Source organism: Spermophilus citellus (genome assembly GCF_964194105.1).
Source record: "Spermophilus citellus genome assembly, chromosome: 8".
In the NCBI taxonomy this organism is placed as follows: Eukaryota; Metazoa; Chordata; class Mammalia; order Rodentia; family Sciuridae; genus Spermophilus; species Spermophilus citellus.
This window is the reverse complement of record NC_138189.1, coordinates 66,527,756-66,539,877: the sequence shown is the minus strand read 5'-3', so window position 1 is coordinate 66,539,877 and position 12,122 is coordinate 66,527,756. Positions and strand designations below refer to the sequence as shown.

Genomic DNA, 12,122 nt, shown 5'->3' with positions numbered 1-12,122 from the left:
GTTACCTGTAAACAAAGACTATATTGATTTGATCCAAAAAATAAAACTTGAAACTATTCTTGAACTAACATAAAAAAAAATGTCTATTGTTTTAAAAAGATAGAGAATATATTGTTCACAGGATATGAGTTGTTTATTTTCTATATACTGTAATTGATGAGGACATGGATAATATCTTCATGTTTTTGAGAAGTAATATGTACATGGGAGGAGGGGATAATATTATTTCTAAAAAAAGATATTAAAAATATTTCTGGAATATTTTAGCATATTGCTTTTTTTTAGCACCTAGAACATATATATGGTCAATATATATGTTAACTGTATATATAATGGGTAACTTGTAAATTTGTGTAATTGTAGATCTGTACAAGCTACAGATCTAAATTTGATGCCTTACAGTTTTTTTAAATATTTATTTTTTAATTGTAGTTAGACAATTTATCTGTTTGTTTATTTATTTTATGCGGTGCTGAGAATCAAACCCAGCGCCTCACGCATGCTAGATAAGCACTCTACCAGCTGAGCCACAACCCAGCCCTGATGTCTTATAATTTTAGTATATTTCAAAAATATCTTCTGGGCCAGTAGGTTTCTTCCCTCAGTTAAATTACAAGTTGTACTATATGTCATGGATGTTTAGTGCCAGTCATATTAGAAACATGAATTGAGTCCTCAAGTGTCAGGGTCTGTTGTAGCATTCACGGCAAGTGAATCTCTTGAATGATTAAATTGCTTTAAGAAAATCAGCATGCTATCATAAAGTTGACTGAACTTTATTTGTTTTGTTTTCTTCCATTCATTGCTTTTTATAGCCAAACATTGTGCAGCTTCGAAACAGACTTTGTAGAGCACAAGGAGAGCCTATACCAGGACAGGAATCACCTAAAATTCCTTACGAGAGGCAGCAGCTATCTAAGGGCAGGCCTGGACCAATTGCTGGCCACCCACAGATGCAAAGAGTTCAAACTCAACAATATTATCCCCATGTGAGTAATATAGTCCAGATGAAGTGGGAACATTTATGCATTTCAATTCAGATTGATAGTTTTAGATTGTTGGTTAAAAGATGTTCTGATGTGGTTAAAGTAGATAACATATTGTGTTAACAGTTATACTTTCTAGATTCTTGAAAGTGGTATTTCTGATCTGCATTTGAAAATCCTTTTAATCTATTCAAACAGATTATAATTTAGATATAAATTAGGTTTAAGCCCTCTAGGGAAATTTGTTGTTTCTCTCTGAGTTAGGTTTTCCTTACACATGTACCTCTGTTCTTGAAACTTCTATTTGATTCATCTAACAAGCTTTAAGTAGCAGAATTAATCCTAATAGTGATTTAGTTAATTTTATAAACTATTTTTAGAAAGTAGCCTTTTTAAGCATTCTTTCTCCATTAATAGCATAGGTTTACTTTATTTTCTCAATCCATACAATAGCTAATATCCAGAATATGAACTTTTTTCTTTTGGACAACTTGAACAATAGAGAATAGTGAATTTACTGAAGGTTTATGAAGTTGGAGGTCACATAGAAAGGATTAATAATTTTTGTTTTTATTTAAATAACTGATATTTAAAATATGGTTGTATTGTCTTTTTACTGTTTCATGTAAAAAATTATATATTTCCAGACCAACAGATAGCCTTCATGTCCTTAAATGAAAAGTTTTTTCCTTAAGTATCAATTAGTCTTGATTGATAGCAAAGATACCCTGCCTAATAGAGCAAATTGGTGATAGGATTGACAGGACCTTTTTATATTTTATCCCAAAGTTTAATATAAAATCATAGAAAACTTTTGTTATTTAATCAGGACAGATTACATTTGTATATAACTATTAACTGCCTAAAACACTCTATTTTTTTATTCATTTTGTTTATCAAGACCTACTGTGAGTACCTAACATTGTTCTAGTAATTGGAAGTATCCTGGTGAACAATTTATGCAAAATCCCTATCCTTGTGGAGATTGTATTAGAAAGTCTGTGACATAAGTGGGGCAGATCAGATGATAGCTAGGAAAATTGAGAAGCCTGGTTTTCAAGCAACCACCAGAGTTTTAAGACATGAGAGTTTTAATTTCTTAACATTGTGTGGCTGCTTAATGGCCAAGTTTGGATTACAACTTTCAAGCACTCTGTATTTAGGCTAGACTGCCTCTCAGGTTACTGAAGTAAGGTAAGTAAGCTCTACATTGGGAAGAGAGAATGTTTACTCTTTATGTCTTTGGGTTCATTTGTCTTTCTGGGAAAAGGTAAAAACATTGGAGGATTTTTGTTACACTTTGATTTACCCATCTTATATTTTAAGAACATAAAAATAAATTGTACCATAAGTCAAGCAGTGGTTTTCAGGGTTGAAGCTTATATATGCTGAATGAATGAAGACAGTGGCTTACAATTTTAAAACAAGTTTACAGGCAGGTAAAGGTTAAAAGGGAGGCTAGATTAGTAGGAGTTTCACCCCCACATCAACCAGCACAAGTTCGATTGCATTTATTTTTACGTGTATATTGGAGTTTCACTAAAGATTTACATGACAAGAAGGATTTTAATGACTTGAAAAATAATGGAAAATCACTAGAGTTCAGAGTAAGCAATATGATATAGTGTAGAAAACACTATCCTGGGACTTGGGAGACCTGGAATTGGTCCAAGCTTCATGACCAGTGAGTTGTATGGATCTTGACAAGCCCCTTCACAGCTCTGGGCCTTGGGTTCTTAATGGTAAAGGGTGGGGATTATTCTGGGTGATCTATAATATTTAGCTTTAATATTCTCAATGATTGTGTGGTTTTTAAGCCTTGCATGGGACTAAGGTGAATTTTGTGGCTCTGCTGAAATTAAAAAAAAAAAAAAAAGGAGCTTATAAGCAGTATGTTTACAGATTACTAGTAGCATGGGTACTATTAATGCTTCAAAAATCACTATTTTACTCATTTTTTAGAATGTCTTTCTTACCGTACTTATAGGACCTCACTTTCCCTACTTATTCTTGATGCTTGAATGGCATTGTTTCTGTGTTTTGATTTAGTTTTCATATTGATTTTTTTCATGCCTCTCCCTCCCAGTTTTGTTGTGATTATTTTTCTTTTGGAATCCCAGCTAAATTGAAAGCAGTTGCCTAATATATGTTCCCTTGCTGCTCTTACTTTTTGCTTTGCATCTAGCTATTAATACCTTTTGAGTTTTCTTACCTTCTTCTTTTAATGTTTTCATTTTTTATTTTCTGTGATTGGTATTTCTTTGTTCAATTCAGGTTAGAATTGCCCCTACTGTTACTACCTGGAGTAACAAAACTCCTACTGCCCTTCCCAGCCATCCACCTGCAGCCTCTCCCTCTGACACACAGGTACATCCTTCATTATTCCTCTTTGAGCAGGACTCTGCTCACCTAAATATATGTGGTTTTATATCTTCTACCCAACTTCCTCAATTTACCCCACCCTTATTCTGCATCCTATTTATTGCATTTTATTGCTTTTAGGATGCAAGAGACAATATTTAAGGCAATTTATGTCCTTATCCTACCTCTACTTTTGCAGTTCTGAATTGACCTGAACTAAAAAAATATCAGCAAAGGCTCTAACAGTGATTTAAATCTGATTTTTACCAAAGACTTCTTTTTTTCTTTCTTCTTCTTCTTCTTCTTTTATTTTTATTTTTTTAGCATTGCAGAAACTGAAGAAAGCTAATTATAGTATTTATATTTATATTTGCTGAGTGTGGAGTAATGGATGGAAATTTGTAGAGATGGAAAATCCTGGTGACTTACCATCAATTTATTGACACTATTTTATGAGGCTGTTAGCATCTTTTGTCATTCATTACAATTATTTTGGATCGTCTGATCTTTAAATCATTCAGAATACATTGCTTAGAAAATATGGTATCCTGTAGATAGTACATGCAAAATCCAGTGCTTCTTACACAATAAAGTTGTGGGGGATAGTTTTCTAAATAAATATGGAATCCCATTTCAGGGATTATAAAGCCATCTGTTAAGGTTCTTTGTCTCAAATGTAATCCTCCTTTTTACTATTTTTTCATTTTGTAGGGAGAAAATCCTCCACCCCCAGGTTTTGTAATGCATGAAAATATTAATCCAAATGCTGCTACTCAGCTTCCTACATCTCCAGGTCATATGCACACCCAGGTACCACCTTATCCACAGCCACAGCGTAAGTAATGTGACCCTGAAGTCTTGATAGCAACATGTCTTATTTCATGTAGTAACTATTTACTCTGAAGCACTAAAGCCAAGGCTAAGTCAATTTTGACAAAGTAAGAACCATTCTGATAGGAGTCCTGAATAGGAACTCCTGTCTAGAAGAGGGGTTCTAGAGAAACATGGTTTCCCTAAGAGGCATCCTGAATCAGCATGCTTCTATTATTATAGAAGAACTTCTGGTATTACTCTTTTGGAACAGTTGCCTCCTGTTCTGAAGCTATTATTAAGACCTGTTAAAGGGAGTCAAGTGTCCCATGATTTTGGTATAAAGAAATAGAATTTTAGAAACAATTTGGCACATATTCTTTTCCTTTAGGAATGATGACACAAAGCATTTTGGAAGATTGACTTCAAGGGGCATTTGTTGTTTTTTTCCATTGTATTCATTTAGTGTTATAGACTTTGTATTTTTAAGTAGTTTTAGGTTCACAGCAAAATTAAGCAGAGAGTACGTTGTGCCCACAAGGCACAATCTCCCTATTATCTACATTTCCCACCACAGGAGATTATTTGTTGCAGATCAGTTAACCTACATCAGTGCCTTGTTATCACCCCAAATTATGTAGTTTACATTAGTGTGTACTCTTGATTTTGTACCTTCCATGGGCTTTGACAAATGTATAATGATATGTATCTACTATTGGCATGTTTTTTTTTAATAGAAAAGAGTAAGAACTAATTCTAATGAGTGTGTGCTGTGCTAAAGTAGTTGTTCTTATGAATACAAGTTTAATAAAACCTTTCACTCGTGTACTCAGTATAGAAGTGCTGTCTTCACAGTACTTCAAGATTCACTCTATAGAGGTTCAAAAGTACCCCTGGTTACCTAGAATGTGATGGTGTTAAAATTCCCCTAATCTGTCCCCCTAATCTGGGTCAGGGATTAAAACCAGGGAGGTTTTATAGGACCACCAAAATGCTGATACTCACTCGGGTTGAGTACATCTTGCATAGTTCCATCTGGTGGATAGTGGGTATAACTGCAATCTTCTCACAGAAACAGTGAAATTAGAAAAAGGTCTTCTAGCTCTTCGGTTCAAAGATTTTCATAATCAATAGCAATCTGGGTGTGGCAGTTTTCAAATACTGGAGCTAATGATTTTGAGCATATTTCGGGCATCTGAGCCTCAGAAAGCACGAGTTGTTTTTGTTGTTGTTTGGGGTTTTTTTACTGTGCTGGAGATAGAACCCAGGGTTTCATATATACTAGGCAATCACTGTACCACCAAGTTACACCCCAGCACATAAGTGTTAATTTTGGGTTTTAATTTATAGTAATGATTAAAATCATTTCCATAGAATGATAATTTTTGGTTTTCTGTTGCTATCTGAATAAATTTGTAACTAATTAAAATTTCTGTTTCTTCTCCCTGGTATAGTTTATCAACCAGCCCAGCAGTATTCCTTCGGAACAGGGGGGTCAGCAATGTATCGACCTCAGCAGCCTGTTGCTCCTCCTGCTTCAAACGCTTACCCTAACACCCCTTACATATCTTCTGCTTCTTCCTATTCTGGGCAGTCTCAGCTATACACACCACAGCACCAGGCCTCTTCACCTACCTCCAGCCCTGCTGCTTCTTTCCCTCCTCCCCCTTCCTCTGGAGCATCCTTCCAGCATGGCGGACCAGGAGCTCCACCATCATCTTCAGCTTATGCACTGCCTCCTGGAACAACAGGTACACTGCCTGCTGCCAGTGAGCTGCCTGCGTCCCAAAGAACAGGTCTGCGCTTAAAGGGCTTTGGTTTGGCTCCCTGATGTTTTTATGAACAGATGGGTGGATGGAGGGGCTATTATTTCTGTTTGTAAACTGGGTAATAGAAGTGTTGAGTTTTTATAACAAATTCTAAAATGATTTCTAAAAATTCTAAAACTGATTCTCCCATAATGAATTTCAGTTATCAATTGAGGAAAGTTTTAGAGCTCCAAAAGAGTAAGAGTGTATAATCTGCCATTGAACTTAAGTTAGGTGGTAAGGAATTAATTGGAAAGATAAGTTATAGTTGAAATCAGATTTAGTTAACACTAAATTCTTTACTTAAATAAAGGGTGATCTCTATTCTTCCTGAAAAGTTTTTCAATTTTAAAAATTATTTGCACCTTAAATTCATTAATGGAAAGGAAATAATATATGGTCTTAATGAGTTTGTACAAATTTTATAATAATGTTTATTTGTGGGGTTGCAGAGTAATCTCAGTATCCTTAACCAAGAAAAAAAGTAAGAGAATACAGCTCTTGACAAGGAGATCCTACAAGACAGTTTAGATCCTACAATACAGTAAGATAGTGGTTCTCCATTAGGGAAATACTGCCCTCTTCAGGCATTTTGGAAATTTGTAGACATATTTTTTTGTCTACTAGTATTATTGTAGCTGAACATTTCTAATTAAGATCATAACTTTATAATTTTTTAGCAAACTATATATTTTTATTAATAGTATTTTTGATTTACAGGTCATAATTGTATATATTTGTGGGGTACAGTGTGATATTCTGATGCATATATGAAATGTGGAAATGATTAAATCAAGCTAATTGATTTATTCATCTAGCTTACCTATCATTGTTTAGCAGTGAAATACACATTTTATAAATTCTTTTTATCATTCATTTGTATTCTACTTAGAGTATGTTAATTTTTTTATGGTTAGTTTATGTTATGTGCTTTTTTTTAAGAATTTTTTTTAAGAGAGAGAGAGAGAGAATTTTTAATATTTATTTTAGTTTTTGGCAGACACAACATCTTTGTTTGTATGTGGTGCTGAGGATCAAACCCGGGCCGCACGCATGCCAGGCAAGCGCACTACGGCTTGAGCCACATCCCCAGCCTCTGTTATGTGCTTTTCACTTAAGGATAGTAAAAGGGGCCTCCAGTATGTGTGTGTAAAGAAAGAAACCAATTAATCAAATAGGATTTAGAACTACTTACAAAGTGGTTAAGAAATCAGGCCTTGGAATTTGATTGCCTAGGTTTGTATCCCAGTTCCCAGCTTTACTATGTTCTAGTTTTATGATCATTCTAGTTTTGTGATTGTGAGTTGTTTATTTACCTTCTTGAAGCCTCAGTTTTCTCAAAGAATGATAATGGTACCCACTCATATGCTTATTACAAGGATTGAATGCTTTAATACAGTCAAAGCATTTAGGGACAATGACTGCCAAGTACTAAGAACTTTTTAAAGTTAGGTGTGATTATTTGAAAGTAGTTTTCCTTTTAAATTATAACTGATAGTTTTGAACAGTAAAACCTGCTTTACTCTAATACTTGAAACTCTCCTGGGGGAGTCCAGCATATGTTTTTCTCATCATATATGCTAAGCAGTGGTTTTAATTTATAATTAATTTATTTATCAGAAAATAAAATCTATTGTGGAAATATTTTTTCTGATAATATGACTTAAAAAATGAATATAAAGTATTTTTAAAATATTACTACTTTTTAAGTCTTAGGGATAATTGATCCCAGTTATACACATCTCCTTGCTCCTTCTCTGACATGTAATAATAAAATCCAGAGAATAAAAAAATCATACACACGGTATTCTATAGTGGTCCTCTCCCCTTAGCTGTAGAGAATACATTCTAAGATCCCCCGTGGATACTTGAAAGTACCCGTAGTATCAACCACATATGTATTTTTTTTTTCCTGTACATACCTTGATAAAACTTTTATAAGTTAGGCACAATGAGGGATTAACAGATTAACTAATAAGTTGGACATGATGGCATATGCCTGTGATCCCAGCAGCTTGGGAAGCCAAGGCAGAGGAATCACAAATGAAGGCTAGCTTCAGCAACTTATTGAGACCTTGTCTCAAAATGAAAAATTTTTAAAACTCTAGACACAGTGGCACATGCCTGTAATACCAGCAACTCAGGAGATAAAGGAAGGAAGATTTCAAGTTCAAGGCCAACCTGGGCATCTTAGTGAGACCCTTCGTCAAAATTATAAAATTGGCTGGGGATATAGCTTAGTGGTAGAGTGCCCCTGGGTTTGATCCCCAGTACCACACACATGCACACACAAAAATGTAACTAATAATAAAATAGAACAACAATAACAATAAACTAATAAAATTGCCAGCATTGCTACTTTTGTGCTGCAACACCATGACAATTGATCTCATAACCAGGAGGGCTACTGAATGATTAATTGGCAGTCACATATACAGTAAGGATACCCTAGACAAAGGGATGATTCACATCTCTGGTTGTATGGGGCCAGACAAAACAGTACAGCACAAAATTTTCAGACTACTCAGAATGAGACACAATTCAAAACTTTTGCATTATTTATTTCACAATTATTTATGAATTATTAATGTTCCATATAATATTTCTAGGCCAAGATTGACCATGGGTAACTGAAACCACAGGAAATGGAAATGTTAATAAGGGAGGACTAATGTATGTGCATTGTCCATTACTACACAAAATTTCATTAATACCCTACAGACACTTCAATAGTTTGGTATTTTCGAGAGGGGTGCCAGTTCATTGTAGAGTTCCAAGAATATATTTTTAAACCTGAATAAGTGAAGACAATGTCCATTCTGAATAATGGGTTAATGATCAGAGTTATTGAATAAAAGAAGTAGTATGGATTCATGTAAATCCTCACTTAAAAAAGTGGTGCAATGTGCAAAGTGTAGTGGCATACACCTTAAACCTAGCAGCTCAGGAGGCTGAAGCAGAAGAATCAAGATTTCAAAGCTAGCCTCAGCAACTCAACAAGACCCTGTGTCTAAATTAAATATAAAACAAAGGCTGGGGTACCCCAGGTTTCAGTCCCTAGTATGGGAGGCGGGGGGTGGGGAAAGAGTAGTACAAGGAAGTAAGGAAGGGTATGAACATTTATTGAGCCAATTATGGACATAATCTAGCACTTGCTATATATTTTATTATTTCATTCTTACGACCCTGACAAATAGGAATGGTTTTTGTTGTTGGCTTTTGTTTTTGTTTTTTAATTGCAAACAAGGAACCAGTTTTAAGAGTTACATAATGTTCTCAGGATTGTTATAGTGACAGTCTCTCAAGTTGAGATACAAACCTGGGTCTCTCAGTTTCAAAGCCTGTGTTCATACTTCTATACCAGTTATTCTAGTGATATCAAAATTTGGGGGTTGAAATTACAAAAATCATCTAGCAATACAGTTCTGAGCATTTGTTACTTTATAATCAAAACCAAATGTGTACCTGAGTATATTTTTTTTTCCTTAAGCTGAAGTGCATTTGGCATGAGATTAATCCTTAATTATATACAGAATAACACAGTGTTCTAACCTGGCTGAGAAACAGTGACTAATGGGAAGAAAAAGCCAAACAAGCAAGCATTTTTCAGCATGTATGCCTAGCTGCTTTGTTACTCTTGCATGTTAACAGTCTCCTATATTTTTTTAAATAATCAATTCTAGCTTTTTGGATTTCCTAAACATTTTGCTTAGGTTATATAAATAATTGTGACTAGAAATTTTGTATTGGTCTAATGTCTAGGTCATGATTTTTCTCCAGGATTTAGAAATTATTGTTGGCTAATGGATAATTCCTTATAGATAATGCATGATAGATGTACAGATTTTCAAGCCTTCTCTTAATGAACCATAGCGTTATGTGCTCAGGGCTTAGAGAAACAAATTCTGTACTAAGCAAAACATTCATTTGGTAAACTGATAATGAGTACCTGTTTTATCTGCAATAACTTCCCATTCTTACCAGCCTCCAATAGGTGCTCTTGTGCTTTCTGTCTCTATGTATTTCGCTGTTCTAGGTACCTGACATAAGTGGAATTGTGCAACATTTGGCATTTTCTGACTTATTTCACTTGGTATAATGTCTTCAAGTCATGTGCTTCATGAAGCTTGTTTTACCTACTCTCACTATTAAAGGGTACTTTTGTAAAGTAGATGTCAGCTAAATTGTGTTTGTAAAGTCATGTTTAAATAATCTGTTTAAAGTCATAAAAGTGAAAAGTTGAAAGGAGTTAGAATTATAGCTAGGACAAAATTATATACATATTTTTTGGGGTTGGGGGACCAGAGATTGAACTCACTAAGCCACAATCCCAGCTCTATTTTGTATTTTATTTAGAGACAGGGTCTCACTGAGTTGCTTAGTGCCACACTTTTGTTGAGACTGGCTTTGAACTTGTGATCCTCCCACCTCAACCTCCTGAGCCATTGGGATTACAAGCATGCACCACTGTGCCTGGCAAAACTGTATTATTTTTTATTTTTACTTAAAAAATTTTTTTAGTTGTAGATAAACAGAATACCTTTATCTTATTTAATTTTTTTGTGATGTCAAGGATCAAACTCAGTGCCTCATGCGTACTAGGCAAGCATTCTACCACTGAACTACAACCCCAGCCCATAAACTATATTATTTGATAAAGGATTTGAATAACATTTATTTGAACTAAAAATAGTTCTCATTTTCCACATGTCTCTGTATTACATGTTAAATATATTACATGGTTTGAAGTTAGGAGGAGTCGGTTGGGCCTGTATTGTGGAGGGAGCTTGATTATTTTATAACTATTCTGTTCAACAGACCTCCTCCCTTTCAGGTTATTCATTCAGGCATAGCCGGTTGACTTTCTTGTTGTCTTTGTTCTTATTTGATTCAGTTTTATCTCTAACTTTGAACTTTATTTCACTATGACATTAGTGTCATTAGTGTCATTTACCAAAGGATCATAAAAATTGCTCCATACATATTTTTTTTTTTTTTTTTTGGCGCGCTGGGAATTGAACTTAGAGGCACTTTACTACTCAGTTATATCCCCAACCCCCACCCCATATTTTTTGAGGTTTTTTGTTTGTTTTTCAGTTTTTGAGACAGGGTCTTGCTTAGTTGCTTAGGGCCTCACTAAGTTTCTGAGGCTGACCTTGAACTTGTGAGTTGCTGGGATTATAGGTGTGAGCCACCCTGCCTGGCTCTATGTTTGTTTTTTGTTTTGTTTTGTTTTGTTTTCATATACTTCTTTATACTATTAATAATTCATGAAATCAGAATCCCCTCCCAGGTGTTTATACCCAGGACTTACTACTAGAGGTTAGAGGAAAAATAGTTCTCATTTTCCACATGTCTCTGTATTACACCACATGGATGGCTCTTGAAGACATTATACCAAATGAAATAAGTCAGACACAAAAGGACAAGGAAACAGGCATGTTGTTGAGACTATTCTCTGGGAAAAGAGCCAAGCCCAGGGTATTTGCAGTACTTTTAGATTTGTAATATGTTGTTCCCCTCAGCCCAAAAGCCTGAAGTCTGGGGATAGAGCACATCAGTAGTTGAAAATTAGGTTTCGTCTGTTGAAATGCACACGTAGTGACTCCCCAGGAGTTAACACTATTAATTATAGTGTTGTGAAGTTACATTTTGCATGGGAAGTTAGATTGTAAGGTTGCCATTTAAAGTAAAAATAGAAAATCACTTATAGGCAGTTATTGTCACTCTTTTCTTTTGTTAAACCCTAGATGAAGAAATTGCCTTATGTTTAGGAACCATATTGTATGAAAAACATCCATCACTAAACACCAGAATCTCATTCCACATAGCAAGAATTGAGGCTATGGAATTACCTTTCCCATCTCATGTTTTTTTTTTTGGAGCATGTATTTTGTGACTGTAGCACAGAGTTGAATTCACTGTTTTAATTGCTATAGTTTGTTGGTCCCTTCCTTGCCAAATTAAGATAGTTGAATCTACATAAGTTATATTGCATATGATGTACTATGCTGCACATTTTCAATTCGAGGTTGGACCTAGCTTGATTCTGAGAATCTATCAGTTGGAATTATTGTGCTAGTATCAATCTGGTTTCCTCTTCTTTATTGATAGAAACTTCGGTTCTCTGAAGTGTAGTGATCTAGGAGACTTGAAC

At 34.8% G+C, this 12,122-nt stretch overlaps 1 protein-coding gene across 11 annotated transcripts in view; it reads left to right on the top strand.

Annotated features, from left to right (window-relative positions):
• Positions 1–12,122, top strand: part of SEC31A (SEC31 homolog A, COPII coat complex component) — a 63,040-nt gene that overhangs the window by 40,725 nt on the left and 10,193 nt on the right. For 3 of the 11 annotated variants that reach the window (XM_081303903.1, XM_081303898.1, XM_081303894.1), the window contains 4 exons: positions 816–989; positions 3,261–3,353; positions 4,059–4,182; positions 5,612–5,953. In XM_081303903.1, the coding sequence (XP_081160029.1) occupies positions 816–989; positions 3,261–3,353; positions 4,059–4,182; positions 5,612–5,953 (733 nt within the window). The remainder of the gene's footprint in view (positions 1–815; positions 990–3,260; positions 3,354–4,058; positions 4,183–5,611; positions 5,954–12,122) is intronic. The other 8 variants (XM_081303902.1, XM_081303900.1, XM_081303901.1 and 5 more) reach the window with 5 other exon arrangements.